The sequence below is a fragment of the Salvelinus fontinalis genome, chromosome 24 (genome assembly GCF_029448725.1).
Source record: "Salvelinus fontinalis isolate EN_2023a chromosome 24, ASM2944872v1, whole genome shotgun sequence".
Lineage (NCBI taxonomy): Eukaryota > Metazoa > Chordata > Actinopteri > Salmoniformes > Salmonidae > Salvelinus > Salvelinus fontinalis.
Window position 1 is genome coordinate 29,452,358 of NC_074688.1, and position 23,533 is coordinate 29,475,890.

Sequence of the window (23,533 nt, forward strand, 5' to 3'; positions counted from 1 at the left end):
CACTTTATTTTAAGAATGTCAAATGTCAGAAAAATAGTAGAGAGGTTGATTTATTTCAGCTTTCACTTCTTTCATCACATTCCCAGTGGGTCAGAAGTTTACAAACACTCAATTAGTGTTTGTGGCCTGCTGGAGGTCATTTTGCAGGGCTCTGGCAGTGCACCTCCTTGCACAAAGGCGGAGGTAGCGGTCCTGCTGCTGGGTTGTTGCCCTCCTACGGCCTCCTCCACGTCTCCTGATGTACTGGCCTGTCTCCTGGTAGCGCCTCCATGCTCTGGACACTACGCTGACAGACACAGCAAACCTTTTTGCCACAGCTCGCATTGATGTGCCATCCTGGATGAACTGCACTACCTGAGCCACTTGTGTGGGTTGTAGACTCCGTCTCATGCTACCACTAGAGTGAAAGCACCACCAGCATTCAAAAGTGACCAAAACATCAGCCAGGAACCATAGGAACTGAGAAGTGGTGTGTGGTCACCACCTGCAGAACCATTCCTTTTTTGGGGGTGTCTTACTAATTGCCTATAATTTCCACCTTTTGTCTATTCCATTTGCACAACAGCATGTGACATTTATTGTCAATCAGTGTTGCTTCCTAAGTGGACAGTTTGATTTCACAGAAGTGTGATTGACTTGGAGTTACATTGTGTTGTTTAAGTGTTCCCTTTATTTTTTTGAGCAGTGTATATATATATTCATATATATATTGAGAGAGAGAATTGACAGAGCTGATTGTCAGATCATTAACAACACCCTCAGGTTATGTACAGTACAATTATTGTCACGCCCTGGCCTTAGTATTCTTTGTTTTTCTTTATTATTTTAGTTAGGTCAGGGTGTGACATGGGGAATGTTTGTGTTTTGTTGGTTTTGGGTGATTATATGGTAAAGGGGGTGTTGGGTGTAGTGTATGGGATTGTGTTGAGTGCATGTGTCTAGCGTTGTCTATGTTATACGTTTGTAGCCTGTGTGTGCACTACGTTTGATTAGCTTCACGATCGTTTATTGTTTTGTTTAGTGTGTAAGTGGTTTTGTTTCGTTTTGCCTTCGTCATCAATAAAAGAGATGGCGTATTTTCCAAATGCTGCGTTTTGGTCCGTCAATCCTCCACACGATCGTGACAGAATTACCCACCAATACAGGACCAAGCGGCATGTAAAGCGGCAACAGGACCCATCTACACAGGATTCTTGGACATGGGAGGAGATACTGGATGGTAAGGGGCCGTGGGCACAACCGGGAGAATATCGCCTCCCTCGTGAAGAGCTGGAGGCAGCGAAAGCCGAGAGGAGGCGATATGAGGAGGCAGCACGGAAGCAAGGCTGGAGACCCGTGAGTAATACCCAAAAATGTATTGGGGAGGGGCTCATGGGGAGTGTGGCGAGTCCAGATGGGAGAACTGCGTCAACTTCCCGTGCTACCCGTGAGGACTCTAAGAGGGAACCTGAGCCAGTCGGGCTGATATTGGAGGTGAGCAATGGGAATGATGCAGAGACTGTTAAGGATTTATTGGGGAGGTTGGAAGAGAGTGAAATGAGGGAGCTGCTGTGTTGGTGCGTGAGGCACAACATCCACCCGACAGAGCGTGTGCGGGATGTGAGGTTACCTGAGTCAGCTCTCCATGCTCGTCCTGATGTGCGTGCTAACCGTCTGGGAATGACAGTCCCACGAACCAGGCCTCCTGTACGCCTCCCTAGTCCTGCACCTCCTATATTAGCCCCATGTACTAACTCTCCTGTGACAGTCCCCAGCCCAGTACAACCAGTGCCTCCTCCACGCACTAGCCCTATGGTGCGTGTCTCCAGCCCTTTACCACCAGTGCCTAAATCACGCACCAAGCCTCCTGTGTGTACCCAGAGTCCTGTGCGTCCTGTTGCTGCTCCCCGCACTAGCCCTGAGATGCGTGTCCCCAGCCCGGTACCACCAGTTCCGGTACCACGCACTAAGCCACCTGTGCGTCTCCAGAGCCCTGTACACACTGTTTCTTCTCCTCCTACTAATCCTGATGTGCTTGCCCTCAGCCCGGTGCCACCAGTGCCGGTACCACGCACCAGGTATAGAGTGGGCTTTGAGAGTCCAGTGTGCCCTGTCCCTGCTCCCCGCACTAGCATGAAGGTGCGTGTCCTTAGCCCGGTGCCTCCAGTTCCGGCACCACGCACCAGGTCTACAGTGCGCCTTATCCGGCCAGAGCCATCCGTCTCCCCAGCGCCATCTGAGCCATCCGTCTCCCCAGCGCCATCTGAGCCATCCGTCTCCCCAGCGCCGTCTGAGCCATCCATCTGCCATGAGCCTGCAAAGCCGCCCGTCTGCCATGAGCCTGCAAAGCCGCCCGTCTGCCATAAGCCTACAGAGCTGTCCGCCAGACAGGAGCCGCTAGAGCCGTCCGCCAGACAGGAGCCGGTAGAGCCGCCCGCCAAACAGGAGCCGCCAACCAGACAGGATCCGCCAGAGCCGCCAACCAGACAGGATCCGCCAGAGCCGCCAACCAGACAGGATCCGCCAGAGCCGCCAACCAGACAGGATCCGCCAGAGCCGCCAACCAGACAGGATCCGCCAGAGCCGCCAACCAGACAGGATCCGCCAGAGCCGCCAACCAGACAGGACCTGCCAGAGCCGCCAACCAGACAGGAACTGCCAGAGCCGCCAACCAGACAGGATCTGCCAGAGCCGCCAACCAGACAGGATCTGCCAGAGCCGCCAACCAGACAGGATCTGCCAGAGCCGCCAGCGAGCCATGAGCGTCGAGAGCCGCCAGCCTGCCATGAGCGTCGAGAGCCGCCAGCCTGCCATGAGCGTCGAGAGCCGTCAGCCAGCCATGAGCGTCCAGAGCCGTCAGCCAGCCATGAGCGTCGAGAGCCGTCAGCCAGCCATGAGCGTCGAGAGCCGTCAGCCAGCCATGAGCGTCGAGAGCCGTCAGCCAGCCATGAGCGTCGAGAGCCGTCAGCCAGCCATGAGCGTCGAGAGCCGTCAGCCAGCCATGAGCGTCGAGAGCCGTCAGCCAGCCATGAGCGTCGAGAGCCGTCAGCCTGCCATGAGCGTCGAGAGCCGTCAGCCTGCCATGAGCGTCCAGATTCGTCAGTCAGCCATGAGCTGCCCTTCAGCCAGAAACGGCTATATACCCAGAACTGCCCCTCAGTCCAGAGCTGTCTCTCTGTCCGGAGCTGCCCCTTATCCTGGTGCTGCCCCTTATCCTGGTGCTCTCCCTTATCCTGGTACTGCCCCTTAGTCCGGAGCTGCCCCTTAGTCCGGAGCTGCCCCTTATTCCGGAGCTGCCCCTTAGTCCGGAGCTGCCCCTTAGTCCGGAACTGCCCCTTAATTCAGTGGGGTTAATGTGGAGGGGGGTCATTTGGAGGAAGCTACGGAGGCGGTTAGTGACTGTGGTGGGGTGGGGACCACGACCAGTGCCGGAGCCGCCACCGTGGAAGGAAGCCCACCCAGACCCTCCCCTAGACTGTGTGCTGGTGCGCTCGGAGTTCGCACCTTAAGGGGGGGGGTTATGTCACGCCCTGGCCTTAGTATTCTTTGTTTTTCTTTATTATTTTAGTTAGGTCAGGGTGTGACATGGGGAATGTTTGTGTTTTGTTGGTTTTGGGTGATTATATGGTAAAGGGGGTGTTGGGTGTAGTGTATGGGATTGTGTTGAGTGCATGTGTCTAGCGTTGTCTATGTTATACGTTTGTAGCCTGTGTGTGCACTACGTTTGATTAGCTTCACGATCGTTTATTGTTTTGTTTAGTGTGTAAGTGGTTTTGTTTCGTTTTGCCTTCGTCATCAATAAAAGAGATGGCGTATTTTCCAAATGCTGCGTTTTGGTCCGTCAATCCTCCACACGATCGTGACAATTATTGATGATTGGGCAGACAGATGAAAAATACAGTGGTGACCTGATGGTTGTCTAACTCAGGAATGGTTTAGGGAGACAGAGAGCTGTAATGTTGTCCAACCCGGGGGGTAGTTGTGTAGGGAGACAGAGAGCTGTAATGTTGTCCAAACCGGGGGTAGTTGTGTAGGGAGACAGAGAGCTGTAATGTTGTCCAACCCGGGGGGTAGTTGTGTAGGAAGACAGAGAGCTGTAATGTTGTCTAACTCAGTAGGTAATGGTGTAGGGAGACAGAGAGATGTAATGTTGTCTAACTCAGTAGGTAATGGTGTAGGGAGACAGAGAGCTGTAATGTCTAACTCTGGAGGTAGTGGTGTAGGGAGACAGAGAGCTGTAATGTTGTCTAACTCAGTAGGTAATGGTGTAGGGAGACAGAGAGATGTAATGTTGTCTAACTCAGTAGGTAATGGTGTAGGGAGACAGAGAGCTGTAATGTCTAACTCTGGAGGTAGTGGTGTAGGGAGACAGAGAGCTGTAATGTTGTCTAATTCAGGGGGTAGTGGTGTAGGGAGACAGAGAGCTGTAATATTGTCTAACTCAGTAGGTAATGGTGTAGGGAGACAGAGAGATGTAATGTTGTCTAACTCAGTAGGTAATGGTGTAGGGAGACAGAGAGATGTAATGTTGTCTAACTCAGTAGGTAATGGTGTAGGGAGACAGAGAGCTGTAATGTCTAACTGGAGGTAGTGGTGTAGGGAGACAGAGAGCTGTAATGTCTAACTCTGGAGGTAGTGGTGTAGGGAGACAGAGAGCTGTAATGTTGTCTAATTCAGGGGGTAGTGGTGTAGGGAGACAGAGAGCTGTAATGTTGTCTAATTCAGGGGGTAGTGGTGTAGGGAGACAGAGAGCTGTAATATTGTCTAACTCAGTAGGTAATGGTGTAGGGAGACAGAGAGATGTAATGTTGTCTAACTCAGTAGGTAATGGTGTAGGGAGACAGAGAGCTGTAATGTCTAACTCTGGAGGTAGTGGTGTAGGGCGACAGAAAGCTGTAATGTCTAACTCGGGGGGTAGTGGTGTAGGGAGACAGAGAGCTGGAATGTCTAACTCAGGGGGTAGTGGTGTAGGGAGACAGAGAGATGTAATGTCTAACTCAGGGGGTAGTGGTGTAGGGAGAAAGAGAGATTTAATGTCTAACTCAGGGGGTAGTGGTGTAGGGTGACAGAGAGATGTAATGTCTAACTCAGGGGGTAGTGGTGTAGGGAGACAGAGAGCTGTAATGTCTAACTCAGGGGGTAGTGGTGTAGGGAGACAGAGAGCTGTAATGTCTAACTCAGGGGGTAGTGGTGTAGGGAGACAGAGAGATGTAATGTCTAACTCAGGGGGTAGTGGTGTAGGGTGACAGAGAGATGTAATGTCTAACTCAGGGGGTAGTGGTGTAGGGAGACAGAGAGATGTAATGTCTAACTCAGGGGGTAGTGGTGTAGGGAGACAGAGAGCTGTAATGTCTAACTCAGGGGGTAGAGGTGTAGGGAGAAAGAGAGATGTAATGTTGTCTAACTCAGTAGGTAATGGTGTAGGGAGACAGAGAGCTGTAATGTCTAACTCAGGGGGTAGTGGTGTAGGGAGACAGAGAGCTGTAATGTCTAACACTGGAGGTAGTGGTGTAGGGAGACAGAGAGCTGTAATGTTGTCTAACTCAGTAGGTAATGGTGTAGGGAGACAGAGAGCTGTAATGTCTAACTCTGGAGGTAGTGGTGTAGGGCGACAGAAAGCTGTAATGTCTAACTCGGGGGGTAGTGGTGTAGGGAGACAGAGAGCTGGAATGTCTAACTCAGGGGGTAGTGGTGTAGGGAGACAGAGAGATGTAATGTCTAACTCGGGGGGTAGTGGTGTAGGGAGACAGAGAGCTGGAATGTCTAACTCAGGGGGTAGTGGTGTAGGGAGACAGAGAGATGTAATGTCTAACTCAGGGGGTAGTGGTGTAGGGAGAAAGAGAGATGTAATGTCTAACTCAGGGGGTAGTGGTGTAGGGTGACAGAGAGATGTAATGTCTAACTCAGGGGGTAGTGGTGTAGGGAGACAGAGAGCTGTAATGTCTAACTCAGGGGGTAGTGGTGTAGGGAGACAGAGAGCTGTAATGTCTAACTCAGGGGGTAGTGGTGTAGGGAGACAGAGAGATGTAATGTCTAACTCAGGGGGTAGTGGTGTAGGGAGACAGAGAGATGTAATGTCTAACTCAGGGGGTAGTGGTGTAGGGTGACAGAGAGATGTAATGTCTAACTCAGGGGGTAGTGGTGTAGGGAGACAGAGAGATGTAATGTCTAACTCAGGGGGTAGTGGTGTAGGGAGACAGAGAGCTGTAATGTCTAACTCAGGGGGTAGAGGTGTAGGGAGACAGAGAGATGTAATGTCTAACTCAGGGGGTAGTGGTGTAGGGAGACAGAGATATGTAATGTCTAACTCAGGGGGTAGAGGTGTAGGGAGACAGAGAGATGTAATGTCTAACTCAGGGGCTAATGGTGTATGGAGACAGAGAGCTGAAATGTGAACTAATGCTGGAGGAATACGGTTTTGACGTGTCAGTCCTATATCTAGGACATATAAGAAAGCTTAGGAAATATACTATATATATATTTTTGGGAGACCCATATTTAATCCCTTATTTTTGTTGGCACAAAACCATCTCCATACTTCAATTCATTTGTATGGGTTACCTTCAGACGAGTCCCATGTCACTTGTGGGGGACGTAGAGAAAAACAGAGAACATCCTCGTGTTCCTAAGAGTCTCATCTTTCAATAGAGTGGTCACAGGCCAAACTTTTTGTAGGCCAAACTGTTCGGACGGTACAGATGGTTTCGTGAGAATTTTTGGGATGTCTCATGGTCTGACAAACACACCTGTAGCTCGGTCACCTTCCACCGCAGATGCGGAAGGCCGACATAGGCGAATGTGGGGATTGAGACGCAGCCCATTCAATTTTGATTGACGCACGGGTGGGTCACTAGACTCTTAAGGATTAATAACTAATAAAACATGAAAACAACAATAAATTATAAAATGTCTCGAGACGTTTTAAGACATTGTATTTCAGAGGTGTTCATAGACTGTCTTAAACGAGTCATCATCTCAAGACATCTTCATTTATAAGCCTTAAGATGTCTCAAGACATGGATTAAGATGTCTCAAAACAGAGAGCTGACAGAGATTTTTCACCGAGTTGGGCCTCTCTCTTCGTCTTCCTTTCTGTAATGGCTGGGTATATAGGTTACTCGTGGGCGTAGTTTTGCGCCAAGGTTGGTATGGATAAAAAGGATGCCTGCCAGGCAGGCCGAAACTCCATCCCACCAAAACAGGCTGAAATTTCAGGTAGTCTTTTCAAACAGCTCTTACAATAAAAGGGCATTATTGTAATAATTTTCACAATTTCACATTATTATTCCAACCCTGTGGAGATATATATAAAACAAAGGAAAATCCAGTTTTTGACTGCACTGGGCCTTTAAATTCTGTGAACAAAAATCATATCCAACGCAGTCTCATTTCAAGAATGAATTTTGACTTGTTTGATTCGGTGTTAAACTCAAATATGAGATTATAGCATCTATGGACACTCTCAACCTTTTCAGTCATAAGTGGTGGACCACTGGTGTGTGACGTGTAGCCTATAGTTTAATTTTGAGCAGAAGGAAATTCACTCTGCTCTTTATTGAGAACCTGAAAGATACAGGGTACCTTTCAGCGCTCCAACTCACTGTAGCTAGCCATCTCTGTCTTGATTACAAATTTATAAAACACGCAACTCAAATATGTAAATCGTGAACATAATATAGAGGTAGGGCTTGAACCTCAAACAATTCTAATACAGTGATATGACATTATGTGATTGAGGAGTAATACAGCCTAATAATAATAATAGTAGCCTAATCATCACCATTATGCATAAATAATAAAAAGTACATTTTGATTGAATGTGATTCAACTAATTCAAATGTGAATGAGCTCCTTTGGATTCAGGATAAATCACTTGGAAAACGTGCTGCAAAATGCTTGAAAATTCTGCTATTTCACTAACTTGATTTCCAGGTCATTTGAGTGGCATCTGCATGAAAATTCTCCTTTATGCTAGGTAAACACAAATGCAATTCTGAAAATGATATATTATGCTTAAGCCAAATACCTTTGGCCCATATTTAATCTAATGCGATAGCCGAGTCCGGCCTGGTTGCCAGTCTGTTCAGCTATTACATGCCACTCCTTGCATTCCGTGTCATTTGTCAAGACAGAGAGTAGGAGAGGATTGTTATAGAGACTGGTACCCAGACTAAGTCAGGTCTATTCTGAAGTAGAAATGCCCAGACAGACAGATGACATGTTCTATCCAAACTGATGATATACAACACATTCTTGTATAGCTTTTTATTACATATCAGATATTTGGTTAATCATCAGGCCATGTGACTATTTGTTCACATAGGGCCACAGAAGCACAGAGTCATTATTTGGAGAATCACAACCACTTTGTGAGAATGCTGATGTGTATTTAATGTCTGCATGAGATTTCAAGTTCACACAAAAAGACAGTCTGCCTTCACTTAACACAGATATATTACTAAAGACAATTCCCATTGAATAAACATCAGCCCAAGGTAAATAATGAATGGTAGACAGCATTACAAGTTAAATACAGTATGTTGACAACATAACACATATACGGCAACACTAATCATAAACACACACTCAAATTGTGCAGAAACTGTTAATGTATTTATATCTGTAATTTTTCCATAATTATTTGTTTCAGATGTCATAGTTAAAAACAATTGTCCAAATGTTATGGAATTTAATATAATTATCTTTACATCACATGAAAAAAAAAAAAAATGTTTGTCCTTTCATAGAAAATTAATATCACAGCTTTAAAAAGTAATAATCAGATACCAAGTTGAAAGGATAGGTTATAGCTTCTCAAAGATAATGAAATGGACCACAGGACGATACAGATAGCAAGCCCACACTACTGTAAGGTGGCAGTATTGGCCTATGGTTACAGTAGCATACAGCCTATAGTAACTGGTTATTAAGGCATACTAAGCAAACCATGGACCATTCTAAAACCAGTTCAACCCTCCACTGCTTCTACATTTGGATTGACTCTTTCCTCTGCATTACAAAGTCATGACAAGAGTATACCTTAGAGACCCATGTTCCATCTTATATAGTACCCTCAACAGCTATTTAACTATTCCTGTGCATGCTTGGGTTTCGTCTTGTTTCACACATTAACATTATTTCATTGATTAAATGAACCCAAACATGTATTCTTATAGTCAGCATGCTGCTGGGTTTCTTCCCCCCCATACACCTTGACTTTCAGATAAGGGTTGCACATTTCTAGCAACTTTTGCAAAATTCCCAGGTTTTCCAGAAATCCTGGTTGGAACTTCCAGGAATCAGGAGTGAATTAATCTTGAAACCCAGAACCCAATACTGACCTCGGGTTACGGGTGGGGAAAGAGACTAGGTGGGGATAAGCAGAACATCCAGATTCCTCCAACCCGAATTTCTGGAAAAGCTGGGGATTTTGGGACAGTCAGCAGAATTGTGCAACTCTACCTCAGTTACACCTTTACTTCCAGATACATTGAACTGTGGACAGTGTTACTACAGTACTACTGCAGTAATATAACTGTTACTACAATAGGTCAACAGCAGTAGTCTTGAAACAAACAGTTCCATCTGAAATTTAAACAAGAATCCTGCTTTCAGTTTATATTTATATCACCTACGTGACTTTTTAAATTCCGGTGTCCTCTTCTCACCAACATTGAACACAAATAACTGAGCGATTATACATCAGCCTACCTACATACAACGTCCATCTTAGTTATTATAATATTTGACATTATTATAATGTCATTATACCATTCATTATGAAGATTAAAGTGCTTAACACTTTAATGGGGCGGCAGCGTAGCCTAGTGGTTAGAGTGTTGGACTAGTAAGGTAACCGGAAGGTTGCAAGTTCAAATCCCCGAGCTGACAAGGTACAAATCTGTCGTTCTGCCCCTGAACAGGCAGTTAACCCACTGTTCCTAGGCCGTCATTGAAAATAAGAATTTGTTCTTAACTGACTTGCCTAGTTAAATAAAGGTAAAAAAAAAAAAAAAAAAAAAAAAAAAAACAGTTGTATCAAACCCTAGTAACATTTCTAGAGGCTATTAGTCAACTAAAGCATTTATGTATAGATAGATGTCTTTATAGAAGAATACAAATCATGTTTTAATTAAAGCTCAAAAGGAAAGAGGAAGAGGACATGGTGTGCGTCCCAAATGGCACATAATTCCCTTTGTAGTGCACTATAAATCGGGAATAGGGTGCCATTTTGGAAGCAAACCTATCCTCTACTCTCTAGGCACTTGGGTAGATCTGAAAGAATAGGATATGTTTAATCAATATGGTAGTACCTCAGCCTTTCCCTATGACAGACTAAGCAGGTAGAAGTTGACATTTTGCTCACACCTATCCAGTCCTCTTATATCTACACCAGTGCTCTGTGGGTAAGGGCTATGGTAAGTGTCATGGGTTAGGGGTTGACTGTCCCAAATTGCACCCTATTCTCTATATTTTGTCTGGTCAAAAGTAGTGACAATATGGAATAGGGTGCCACTTGGGACGTAGACTTGTTCCCGGATGGAGCCTATTTGTCCCGTTTCTCTACTTGTTTCTGGTTAGTATTAGGGTCCCGTAGCTGGTAGTCCTCCAGGATGGCCACGGCCGTCTGTTTGCCAGTCTTCTTCACCGCAGCTTTAATGCCCAGGTTGTCAATGTTGAAGGCGGTGACGCCCATGTTAATGGCTGAGTTCACAGCATGGTCTGTGGCCTGGCCGGCTGCCGCCCCATACCTTATAATCACACACAACCAACTGTTGAGAGGGGGAGGGCTGGAGGAAGGAGGGCAATTACAGGGAACAGCAAGGACAGCAACAACATGCAACTAGGATTAAAGCCAGCACCCATGCAGAGCATGATTTCAACAGAATTATTCAAGTTGTCTGACTATTCATAAATATACAACTGATTATATTGTGGGGCTGGTGACTGCACTTATTTCTACAGATAATACACAAATTCAATAAGTGCATCAATTCATACTATTTATTATGTATTAGGAATAGTTATATTGTTTTCAATGAAGTCAGGAAAAAGAGTTGGTTAGTTAGAAACCAGAGGAATCAGTGTCAGCCACATGTTGAATTACAGGTGCATAGCCCAGTAGGATAGAAGAGTAGCCTGTTTAGAGAGTAGAGGTGAATCTAGCAGCTTTACATTCAGACCACCTAGAAATAGAGGCTAAGCCTTGACCATGCTTCTCGTTATTAAGGAGGGTTCATTAAAGGCTGGCTTTAAATACATGTCTTCTTGTCATTAGGAGGGTCTAAGATGTTTTGTAGACCCCTAAATCTGAAAAATAAGTGGAAGAGGGAAATGTACAGTAAGTGCTTGCTTGTTTTTGCTTATAAAACACAAGTGAGTGTTCGCAAGATACACTGCAAAAACCTGGTCTAGCAAAACCTGGTCCAGAAAGCAAAGAACAGACATACACATCCGAGCTGGGTGGACAGGAGCAAATGTAAAGTTAAGCAAGTAGTACTGCCAATCAGACATGGTGAATGAGCTGAGCACAGAACACATTCGGCTGGTAGCCTAGCGGTTATAGCGTTGGGCCAGTAACCGAAAGGTCCCTGGTTCGATTACCCAAGCAGACAAGGTGAAAAATATGTCCATGTGCCCTTGAACAAGGCATTTAACCCTAATTTACTCCATGAGCACTGCACTACTATGTCTGACCTTTTAAAATAACACATTTCACTTCACCTATCCGGTGTATGTGACAATACAACATCTTTACTTATTTTGACATGGCTTATTTTGACATGGCTGCGTCTCAAATGGCACCCCATTCCCTATTTAGTGCACTACTTTTGACCAGGACCCATAGGCTCATCGAGTGCCATTTGAGACGTAGCCATGTTGAATGAGAAGAGCACAGACAACACATGTTGGTTGAAATGTACAGAGAAAAACTTACTTATGCTTGACAGTGTTGACGGTTTCTGAGGCAACGGAGACAGTGATGTTCTTTGCTGCTACTTCCAAGCCAGTCCACATGGTAGCGAAGCCTTCAGGTAGAAACACAGGAACCACAACAATGACTAGACACTTGGTAGAATAGGGGGCACATCATCCATGTGAACCATCCTTAAGGACAAGACAGACAAATACGAACCACGGCCATGAGTAGCGGATGGCCGTCCTATAGCCTCTGGCCATAAAACATCGGCCGCCATTATCTATTCATTCCCCCTGAATCTCCACTGTTCGTTGACACCCAGCAGGTGATCTGCGCACGGCCAACGTACGTGTTGTTCTGTCTTGTCCTATACAATGAGTAGTCTAGTGACTATAACAACCACAACAGTGACCACGTGTACCTTGAACTCCGCTGGCAGCCACCACCATGGCTCCATCAATGTTAGATCGTCCATCTTTGTCTTTCTTCATGGACTCCGGAACCAACTTGCCTCCATGTTTCTTCACGTGGGGAGCTATCTCTCTACCCACACACCCTGCCACCATACACACACCGTCCACTACAAACACACCCCGTCATAACACAACACGCACCCCGTCATAACATAATACACACCACCACACACACACAGTCCACTACACACACACACATACCCCCCATCATAGCACAAAACAAATCCCATCATAACACAACCAGTCATAACACAACACACATCCGTCATAACACAACACACACCACCATACAAATCATCCACTACTAACACACCCATCCACAGTCAACTCCTTCCAACACCACAACCAACCAGACAGTCAACTCCTTCCAACACCAGAACTAATCAGACACTCAGCTGCTTCTCACCAAGGAACTGGCTGACGCGGACAGCGCCCCCGGTGGCCTGTTTGGCTACATGCAATCCCTTGGAGACAGAGGGGCTGACGTGGGCTGGCTTGTCCTCGGGGGTGATGTGCTCCCGCAGTTTGGACGCGCCCTTCTGGATGGCTATGCCAGTGAACTCAGCCCCCTTCACCAGGCCCCAGCTCAGCCACGATGCCCCTGGATGGAAAAAATACAGTAGGTGTGAGTGAAACACAGCATACATTCCCTAACCTTAACCCCTACAGCCTCGGGTTAGGATGCCATTGGTTAAGGTTAGCGTTGTTGGGGTTAGGGCCCTTGGTCTGACCTGTGAGGATGCCGCTGGCCACTTTCTCGCTCCACTCTGGCAGGTTCTTCTCATCCTCCTCCTCTGCTGCTGGGGCCTCCTCTTCCTCGAGGGGAGCGATGGACACCTTCTGGCTCAGGTTGATGCTGTCTGCTGCCTCATTTGGAGCCTGCAGCAGCAGGACATGTATTAATATGGTGCTTTGAAACAGCGGTTTTATGACACCTGGTGGTGTACATGTACAGCATTGGCAGAAGAACATTGAAGTTTGATTAACTATGCTTCGTTGTCATGGTCCTCTTACAACGAATACAAGACTGGATAGCCTAGCTGGAGCCTAGCAGACCCTGCCTCATGGTACCCTCCTGGTAACTTCAAGTACCTTACCCTAACTCTCCTAGTCACATCATAATAACCTCCTAGCAGTAGCCTCCTGCTACCCTAGGGTGCCTCTTCTCCCTCTATCCCCATCCTGATCACAACGTCTCATTCTTCTCTAAACAAAGAAATGGTCACCAGACACATTTCAGAAGTCTCCTTGCTTGAGGAAAACAGACAGAGGGGCATTGTTCTAACACCATCATTGCTATTCTCAACAAGACACAACCTCCTAAATGTACATATATTCCATATGTGATCATGAAAAGCCTACTTGTTTATTGCATTCCATCCCAGAAACAGCTGTCCATGTGAGAGGTAGTTTATCAACAACATGCCCTCAGTTAAAACCTGGCTGAATACTGTTGCTCGGAGACAGAACCCCCATCTGACTCCATTACTGTAGTGACTACTGAGGCTGTGTTGTGTTCTAGCCAGATAAGAGCATTAGCACACATTAATGCTCTTCATCTGCCTGACGTTCTAAATTCCCTAACTGCTGAGGCCAGGCGTATTCAGGGAGCAAGCAGTGCAGTAGAGCCTTTAGTGTATGTATCCCAAATGGCACCCAATTTCCTACATCGTGCACTACTTGGGACCAGGTCCCATAGAGCTCTGGTTAAAAGTAGTATACTATGTAGGGAATAGGGTTCCATTTGGGACGCATCGACATTTCTTCCCTCGACCCACAGTATCTGCCCTAGACGTTGAGAAGGCCCAAGACCCACAGATGAAGTAGAGCGCCTTATAGCAGCAAGCAGTCATTTTCACACCAGAATAGAGCAGCATTTACATCATTAGTAACATCAGAAATATGGACCAATCAAATATTGACCAATCAGACTGAATGGTTATTGAGGCTAGAGAGAGCAGAATAGCTCATGTTAATCTACTACTGCATTAAATCTAGGCTGTCCGAAATGGAACACTATTCCGTATGCTGTCCACTATTTTGACCAGGCTCTGTTCAAAGGTAGGGCACTATGCAGAAAATCGGATTCCATTTTGGGATAAATCCCTAATTTGAATCTTACATTCCACTGGGATCATTGGCTGGGAAATAAGAAAACACAGAACAACGCTTGGGAATGACGTCAAACTGTCGCTGTTTCTGAACTGCTGATTTAGAATGGATGTAGGCAACCCTGTCATTCTTTCCATCCAGGGTCCATAACCTTCTGCAAAAGGACACTTGTCATGGTGTGGTGTGACAATGACTCAAATACACCTGAAATCAGCAAAAATGCATCAGGCAGAGAGACACATTTATAATTCTATTACTATTATTCTATTACTTGGACCACCAGACACCTTCATATGGGCCAGTCAGAGAGCAGGACCCTATGGGCCATGGTGAAATGTAGTGCACTATATAGGAAATAGAGCACCATTTGAGACACAGCCGCTGCTCACCTGCACCCTGAGGTCTGTCATCTGGGACAGCAGGTCCTGGAACAGCTGTCTGTCTTCTATAGGCAGTTCAGAGGACAGCACAACGCCCACGTAGGACCCCGGGGCGGACGCCATCATGTCCGGGAACATGAACACCCCTGTGTTACACAGCAGGACGGGGGAGTCAGTGGCCATCAGAGGGTACAGCCAATCACACACCTGGAATACATGAACAGTATAACCCATCACACACCTGGAACACATCAACAGTACAGCCAATCACACACCTGGAATACATGAACAGTATAACCCATCACACACCTGGAACACATCAACAGTACAGCCAATCACAAGACAGTACAGGGAGTTTATACGGAACGACTAACCTAACCCCCCCCAGACCAGGCTTACTGGGATATTCCACAATGACAAGTCGACCCCAACCCACCCCAACTCCATGGTACAGTACTGTTAACTCACTGTGAAGACAAACACATCAAGTGGGCTGTTACTATCTCTGACAGTCCCACATAGCCATACAGCTGTTGATTACATTCAGGCCTTGGTGAAACATTAGAGTTGTATTATTTCCATTTCCTTATCTTATCACCAGTCTCAGTACATGTTTACACACTTCAGGTGCATGTGTGCTAAATACTACGGTCTGACATAAACGTTCTGTCATTTAATTCTACAGTGCATCAACGGGCCATTCAGTCACATTAGTCCTTTAGTCTGAGCCGGTCCAGTGCTGGGGTGTGGAAAGCATGGGGACAGTATTACTGAGGAGGGGACAACCATCTCCACTGTCCTACTCACTGCAGACACACAGCGTGGTGTGTGTGTGTGTGTGATTGTGTTATCTATCTCCGGCTCTGTTCAAAGACTAGCGGTGCTGGTGTAATATTCTGTCCATGTGGCAGGCAGCAGACAGACAGCAGCAGCATAGAGCCAGAGGTTATCTTGTCATGACACCACAGGGACGGGGAAACCAAAGAGGGAACCCATCCACCTATAAGCTGTCTCAACTAGGCCTACATTCCTACATACAGGAAAACACAGGGAAGATTCAACACCCTGTCTGTCTCTTTGCTGTAAGTAGTTGTGACACAGGTATCTGTAAACCTGACAAAGTGGCCACTGGGGTTTCCCATCATGACATCATAGAGAACTCCTGCCTGGGATTAGGGCCACTGAGTCACTAATCACATGATGTAGGACACAGATCATTAGATAGCCTATCCCACATATACACGAGCCCAACCCTATTTTAAACACCAACCACACACACACAAACACCTCTGTATGACAGGGAGTTTATGAGCAGAGGCAGAGCAAATCACTCATGATGAAATCGTGTTAAAGTGCACAACGGATACAGAGAGAGATCAAAGAAACAGATACCAAGAACCCTGTGATTTCATCATACACTGAAATGCTGAGATACAATAAGTGTTGACGCTATATTAAGGGCACTGTAAATGGCAACACCCACAGTAGACAGTGACTAGAATTCATCACCCCATCCCCCCACATCCCTCTTACCTGCAGGAAGGCTGGGGGCCGGTTGGGCACACTCTCTGACTGCTGGCTGGTGAACTTGACCATCCGCAGGTACCCTGGGTAGGAGGGAGCGCTGACCTGGCCGTCAGGTGTGACAAAGAATATCTGCACCCCGTGAGGCAGGAAGAAGAGTTCCTCTCCATCCTCCCCCAGGCTCTGAGGAGAGGGGTGAGAGGGGGACATGTGGCTGTAGAACTCCTCTCCCATCAGCGACATTTCTCCAGACTCTGTCCCGTAGGAGATAGTCAGGTGGCCGTCAGCCGCTTGGGAAGAGTAGGCTGGGGGCAGCTCGCCAGGCACCACAGACTGTCTAGTGGGAGAAAGAGGCAAGGAGGGAAACACACTGCCGCCCACAGCTCCACCCTGGCGGTTAGTCATCAGCAGCTTGGGTGGAGAAGGCCGCTCTGGTTTCTCCTTCTCCAGTTTGGGGTAGAGGTTTGAGTTAGAGGCTGTCCCTGGGACTCCAATAGAGGCATGTAGAGGTGGTGGGAACTCAGGGTCTGGGCTGGTCTCTAGGGCCGCCAATCGAGTGGTGATGTTGTTCAGAGTCTCCTGCATCTTGAGCTGCATCTGGCGGGCTGACTCCCAGGAGCTGCCAAAACACTCGTCCCCCTGTGAGGGCACGCTGATGGCCCTGAGGAGGTGCTGGCGACCCTGTGTGTACTGGGCCAGGGCCTGGGCCTTGTGGCCAGCTTCATCCTCTGTCAGGCCTCTGTTGATGCACTCAAAGGCCTTCTCATAGCCATCTTTGATCACCTGCAGCCTCGCTCTGTCAAAGGCATTTTGATTGGCTTCCTCCATGCCTGCAAAGACAAGACAAGACAAGATAATACATCCATCTGATGAGATATCTCTACAAGGATCTGTTAACACCACAAGTAGCAATCTAACTGGCAAAGGTTAAATGATACGAATGAATTACCAATAGCTAGCTAAATAACTAAATTCAAGGAAGCAACAGTTGAGAATCTCAACTATTTAGCTAGCATAGCTCTTTACATTAATTTTGCATAAGGTGGCTGGCAGTCAAAGGCAACCATTACTGTAACTAGCTAGCTAGGTTTGTAACAAGAGTATTTTATTAGTTATCAGGTAATAACATCTAAATCATCTGTTTGGATAGCAAGCAAGCCAATTAGTTAGCTAGTTGTGTGTACTTTACCCTTGGGGTGTCGGTAGCTAGCTAGCTATCATGAAAACAAACAGAAACTTGAGACATTTTGTCAATCAAAAGCCATCTAATCTGATAAATCATTACCCGCTAACGTTAGACGAGAAGCTCCTGTCAAGTGAATGAGGTGATCAACGTCTGACGTCTGTCTTTTTAGCAGTCTGAGCTAGATTTCAAGCTTTTCTATCAAGGGAAGGCTCTGTGTCATGCGCCTCCAACAACCATGTTTGGCTAATCAACAAAAGACAATGTAGCGAAAACGAGATTCCCGACCCTCAAAGAGTTGAACTGGTGGAATTCTGGAACAGTTTTGCAATCTTCTGTGTTTACACGTCTTTTCTACGGCGAAGTATAAGAGACAAACAGTCCAAAGTCATAAAGTAAGTCACGATAAGATTGATGAGAGGGGGGGGGGGGGGGGGGGGGGGGGGCGCTGTTGCTCTTCTGTGACAGAAGGGCTACAGAGTTTTCCACTTTGCCCCAGCCTGACAAAGTGAGAGCAAAGAGAATCTGATGGGGGCATAGCTGCGGGAAGGAGTGCCCCCAGAAAAAAAACAAGTATTTTTCTCTGCTCATACAGGAGTAATAAAGGCCTAGTGCACTAATTTAGTGAGTTTTTTAAAATTCTACATTTGACATTAAACATGTATTCTTTAATTGTTATTTATCATGAGATGCTGCAGCACCCTCAGCACCCTTCCTTCTAGCGGCTATGCATGAATTATTGAGTCAAGTGTTAGTTTTACACCTAAGACACAACTGTAAAAAAATAGAATTTTGTCTCTTGTATAATAAATTATATACATTAGTTTATACTGGATTAAGCTTACATTTTTGTTAACTGTAATTTAGGTTCCAACTCTCCATCTTGTGCCAATCTCAGTTCTTGGTTTCAATAGTTTCTTTTTTCTAAGAGATTGTCAATTGGATAGGCTTTCTGCAAGGTTTTGTATATCTTACCTATCATATGAGTATCATTTTCTGACTCAGATAGGATTCCCTCAACATTGCTCTGATGTCCAAAAGATTTCAGGTCGAAATTTGGTGATATAAAACTTTCAAGTTGTATGTATTTGAAAATGTCTACAATGGTCAGTCCAAAATGGCTTTTTTATTCTGTCATGTAAGTAATTGTATTTCCTGTTACCAAGTCATTTACAATTTCTATGCCTTTAGTCTACTATGTGGGCCAATTTACTGTTGAACTCTGACAGTTACTTTACATTAGTGGCAGGGCTCTAGACTCCCCCCCCCCCCCCCCCCCCCCCCCCCCCCCCCCCCAGTGCTAAGTAAGACAACTGATATGGTAGTTTATAAGTCAAAAAGTAAGCTATTTCATATAACATATTCATGGAATGCATGATTTATATTTTGATGTGCAACCTGTCAAAATAAGATCCAGAATTATCAGAATTATTATCTTTGTGCATATTGGCCTAGGCTATAAACTATTGTTCACCATGGGCCCAATTCCAACCCGAGTTAAGCGCGCATAAATGGAACATAATTCCCTTTTTATGCACTTTTGTCTATATGCATATTCTGACCTTAAACTTAAGCATGAGAATAGCAAGCTTTTCACCTGCTATTCATTTTGGGTGGAGATGGAATAAATTAAGGTGTGGCTGAGGGGTGTCGACAGATATGCTGTATTCTGACCTTTACTTAATTCCCTCATAATTCCACCACCTTTACGTGCAAGGAAAACATGAATAAGGTCTAGCGAACCTAGCGGTTCCAAGTACTTTGTATTTTTACGTTAGAAATAACACCATTCTCTATTTACTGTCATTTATAACTTGATAAGAGCTTTGTAAATGAGTCATTTGTTTGGATAAGAGAATTGTAAATATAAATGAGAGTCATATGGCTGCAAACTGAAACATATCAACATATTTCCCACAGTAAAGTTTATGAAATGCTGTGCCATTATGCAAAATGTAAATTGTACAGCCTTTTAACTTACAGGGATGGTCACTCTTGAATATCTTAATTCTAGGATACCCAACTTTCTGCTTCCTATTTCCTATTACTTGGCTGTATCATCACACAGTTCCATGGTTAGTGCAGGCAATAGACGAGGGTATAGCCCAGACCCGGCGCCAGGATAAAATGATTAAGGGGGCAGTTGGGGGTTCTTGCATTGGAATTATATTGAATTATACTTATATATAATCACGCCATACCACAATAAACATAAAGTTCAAATGCAGAGCCTCCGAGTTCATTGAGTGCTTTTGAAATCTGTAGCCTCTATATCAGCACAGTGGACAGCTAGGCTGTTCTGGTATTCAATATAGGCTGCAAGATAGATAGGGCAATTCACCTATTACAAACAGCCTAAGTGAATGCAGCCTTACACACAGCTGTCTTACCAAAATAATGCAAACTGAATGCAGAAAGTAGTAGCATAGTTATCCATGCATGGAAACAAAAATACTGAATAGCAGTTTGGCTTAGAATCCCGACACAACTGCGAATGCTAACGAATGCAAACAGATCAAAACAGCGGTACCAAGGAATAGGCCTACTAAACAAAATATCAGATCGATAAAGGCATGAGACAATCTATATTTAGGTTAGTTACATTAACAGTTAACAAAAAGGCGAATGAGGATCCAAATAACCAAAACAGCCTACAGCCTACTACAGTGAGATGCAGCCCTGCACAGCTGTCTTGTCAAATAAATAGGCCAATACAGACCCGCTTCAAACATGGAAATCATCCCACTCGCTCATGAGTTCAGCAAGAAGTTGTGATATGGCACAATACCCTACTCTGAATCAAATTCAACCCACATAATCAATTAAGCAATGCCAGCCTACCATAAACATGTTTCCAACACGAACAGTTCCATTCACAGCAACGAAAACCAATAGGCTACCAAGAAAACTCTAATAGAATGTAGCCTATCTACAATGCCTTCTGAAAGTATTCAGACCTGTTGACAGACCCTTTACTCAGTACTTTGTTGAAGCACCTTAGCACCTTTTGGCAAGTCTACGGCCTCAAGTCTTCTTGGGTATGACGCTACACGCTTGGCACACATGTATTTGGGGAGTTTCTCCCATTCTTCTCTGCAGATCCTCTCCAGCTCTGTCAGGTTGGATGGGGAGTATCGCAGCACAGCTATTTTCAGGTCTCTCCAGAGATGTTCAATCGGGTTCAAATCCGGACTCTGGCTGGGCCACTCAAGGACATTCAGAGACTTGTCCCGAAGCCACTCCTGCATTGTCTTGGCTGTGTGCTTAGGGTCGTTGTCCTGTTGGAAGGTGAACCATTCCCCCAGTCTGAGGTCCTGAGCGCTCTGGAGCAGGTTTTCATCTAGGATCTTGCTGTACTTTGCTCTGTTTATCTTTCCCTCGATCCTGACTAGTATCCTAGTCTCTGCTGCCACTACCATGCTTCACCGTAAGGATGGTGCCAGGTTTCCTCTAGACGTGACGCTTGGCATTCAGGCCAAAGAGTTCAATCTTGGTTTCATCAGACCAGAGAATCTTGTTTCTTGTTGAGTCTTTAGGTGCCTTTTGGCAAACTCCAAGCGGGCTGTCATGGGTCTTTTACTGAGGAGTTGCCTCCGTCTGGCTACTCTACCATAAAGGCCTGATTGGTGGAGTGCTGCAGAGATGGTTGTCCTTCTGGAAAGTTCTCCCATCTCCACAGAGGAACTCTAGAGCTCTGTCAGAGTGACCATCGGGTTGTTGGTCACATCCCTGACCAAGGCCCTTCTCCCCTGATTGCTCAGTTTGGCCGGGTGGCCAGCTCTAGGAAGAGTCTTGGTGGTTCCAAACTTCTTCCATTTAAGAATGATGGAGGCCACTGTGTTCTTGGGGACCTTCAATGCTCTAGAAATGTTTTGGTACCATTCCCCAGATCTTTGCCTCGACACAATCCTGTCTCTGAGCTCTACGGACAATTCCTTCAACCTCATGGCTTGGTTTTTGTTCTGACATGCATTGTCAACTGTGGGACCTTATACAGACAGGTTTGTGCCTTTCCAAATCATGTCCAATCAATTAATTTACCACGGGTGGACTCTAATCACATTGTAAAATCATCTCAAGGATAATCAATGGAAACAGGATGCACCTGAGCAGAATTTCAAGTCTCATAGCAAAGGGTCTGAATACTTATGTAAATAAGGTATTTATGTTTTTTATTTGCAAAAATGCCTAAAAAGCTGTTTTCGTTTTGCCATTATGGGGCATTATGTGTAGATTGCTGAGTTGTTGTTTTATTAATCTATTTTAGAATCAGCCTGTAACGTAACAAAATGTGGAAAAAGTCAAGAGGTCTGAATACTTTCTGAAGGCATTGTATAAAGACGAGAGGGCCTGAGAGTAGGTGGCAGTATAGAGAGGGGCAGAGGGACGAGGGGCCTGAGTGATGAGGTCTGCAGATGGAGGGCAGTCAGTGTCTGGACCTCTCTCTCTCTCCCTTGTTAGGATTTATGTTTATGCACTATAGGCTGTTAGCATATTGGTTGAAGGTGAATGATGTTTTGTTGCACACACACACACAATACAGAGGGGGGTAGGTGTGTAAGAACTGACCACCACAGGCCATAAAAGCTGTGGACAGTCTGGAGAGGGGAGGGGTGCATCTCTCTAGACCAACCAGGAGTTTAGAATACTGGACAATACCATATTAGGAACTGTTTCAGTGAATGGTCGAGGGGGACACAAGATGGAGCTGCTCTACCCAACAACCAGATGTGGAGAAGGAAAACGCCAAGGGGCTTGGACAAGTTTGGGGGCCCACAAAGGAGGAGCAAGAGTATGAACCATGCTAAACCTCTACTATGATAGGCCAACTGGACAAGTTGAGAATAAACTTGTCATAGTATAAAACTACTATTTTGAGTACATTCCCCAGTTCTCTGATCTACCCTGCGCGGAGATCCAGTGAACCCGTATATACGAAAATTGCATTTATCGTTTGAGTTTAATTAAAATACTTAAAATATATTCGGTGACTATGAATCAAATTTTGTCCTAATGCCAGATTTGAACAGACGCAAATCTCTTTCACCCTCAGACCTCAGGGAAGAGCAACAGCTCTCATCAGACATAGTAAAAACATGCAGCTACAGTGCATAAAGAGAGGATGGAAAAAAACGGGTTCTTTCATGCAAGCCCGTGTAAGTGCAGTGTCCTGTAGACGTTTTGCGAGTGGAGAAGGTAACACAGGGAAAGACATTGGGGGGGGGGGGGGGGGGGGGATGAAAGAATAAAGCAAGCAAGGGGCTCTCGAGTGGCGCAGTAGTCGAAGGCACTGCATCTCAGTGCTAGAGGCGTCACTACAGACCCTGGTTTGATTCCAGGCTGTATCACAATCGGCCGTGAATGGGAGTCCCATAGGGTAGCGCACAATTGGCCCAGCGTCGTTGGGGTTAGGGTTTGGCCGGGGTAGGCCGTCATTATAAATAATAATTTGTTCTTAACTGACTTGCCTAGTTGAATAAAGGTTAAATAAAACAATTAAAAAAGGAAGTATGGAAAGATCACAGAGCTTGGAAACACAAAAAATGGAAGGATCTGAAAGGGTCCTTGCTATCTGGGCTCCTACCTCCCAATGAAGTTAACATTTTAAATGGTTAAGGAAACGGTAAGGGTTAAGTTTACGGTAAGGGTTAAGTTTAGGGTAGGGAGATCCCAAGAAACCGAGTTTGCTCTACCCGAGTTTGAGACACACCGGAAGAGACATCAAAGCATTTTAATTGGTTAACAGCATTTGCCTTGTTGTGCACCGCCAAACCAGATACTTTATTTAGCTAGCTAAATTCATTGCATTGCTTGATTGATTTATATAGTTGGGTCAAGCGTACACGTGAGACACTAGTTACATTAACTTACCGGTAGCTTAGCTTGCTAGCTAGGTGTTGTCAACTTTTCTATGGTGCGTCTTTCCGTTTCAACTTTAGCGTTGTCATTTCGAGCTCACGAG

The 23,533-nt window shown here is 45.7% G+C and overlaps 1 protein-coding gene across 2 annotated transcripts; it reads right to left on the reverse strand.

The window, feature by feature from the left end:
• Positions 1 to 8,229: 8,229 nt before the first annotated feature.
• On the reverse strand, positions 8,230 to 23,533 carry LOC129822256 (spartin-like). Of its 2 annotated transcripts, none has more exons than XM_055880383.1 (8): positions 23,443 to 23,533; positions 16,398 to 17,218; positions 14,874 to 15,071; positions 13,104 to 13,251; positions 12,779 to 12,973; positions 12,321 to 12,479; positions 11,918 to 12,008; positions 8,230 to 10,730 (listed from the first exon to the last, which is right to left on the reverse strand). In XM_055880383.1, the coding sequence occupies exons 2-8, from the start codon at positions 17,214 to 17,216 to the stop codon at positions 10,526 to 10,528; spliced, it is 1,815 nt and encodes a 604-aa protein (XP_055736358.1). In that variant the 5' UTR covers positions 17,217 to 17,218; positions 23,443 to 23,533; the 3' UTR covers positions 8,230 to 10,525. The 2 variants fall into 2 exon arrangements, with proteins under 2 accessions (XP_055736358.1, XP_055736357.1); XM_055880382.1 differs by lacking the exon at positions 23,443 to 23,533 and adding an exon at positions 17,674 to 17,965.

Bases quoted from the DNA above. Each gene is read 5' to 3' on its own strand.
- LOC129822256 (XM_055880383.1), bottom strand. From the start codon at position 17,216: ATGGAGGAAGCCAATCAAAATGCCTTTGACAGAGCGAGGCTGCAGGTG. The intron at 13,252-14,873 runs GTGAGCAGCGGC...CTGCTGCTGCAG, and splicing joins TGACAGACCTCAGGGTGCAG to GCTCCAAATGAGGCAGCAGA. The intron at 12,480-12,778 runs GTGAGAAGCAGC...GTGTGTTTGTAG, and splicing joins CCGCGTCAGCCAGTTCCTTG to TGGACGGTGTGTGTATGGTG.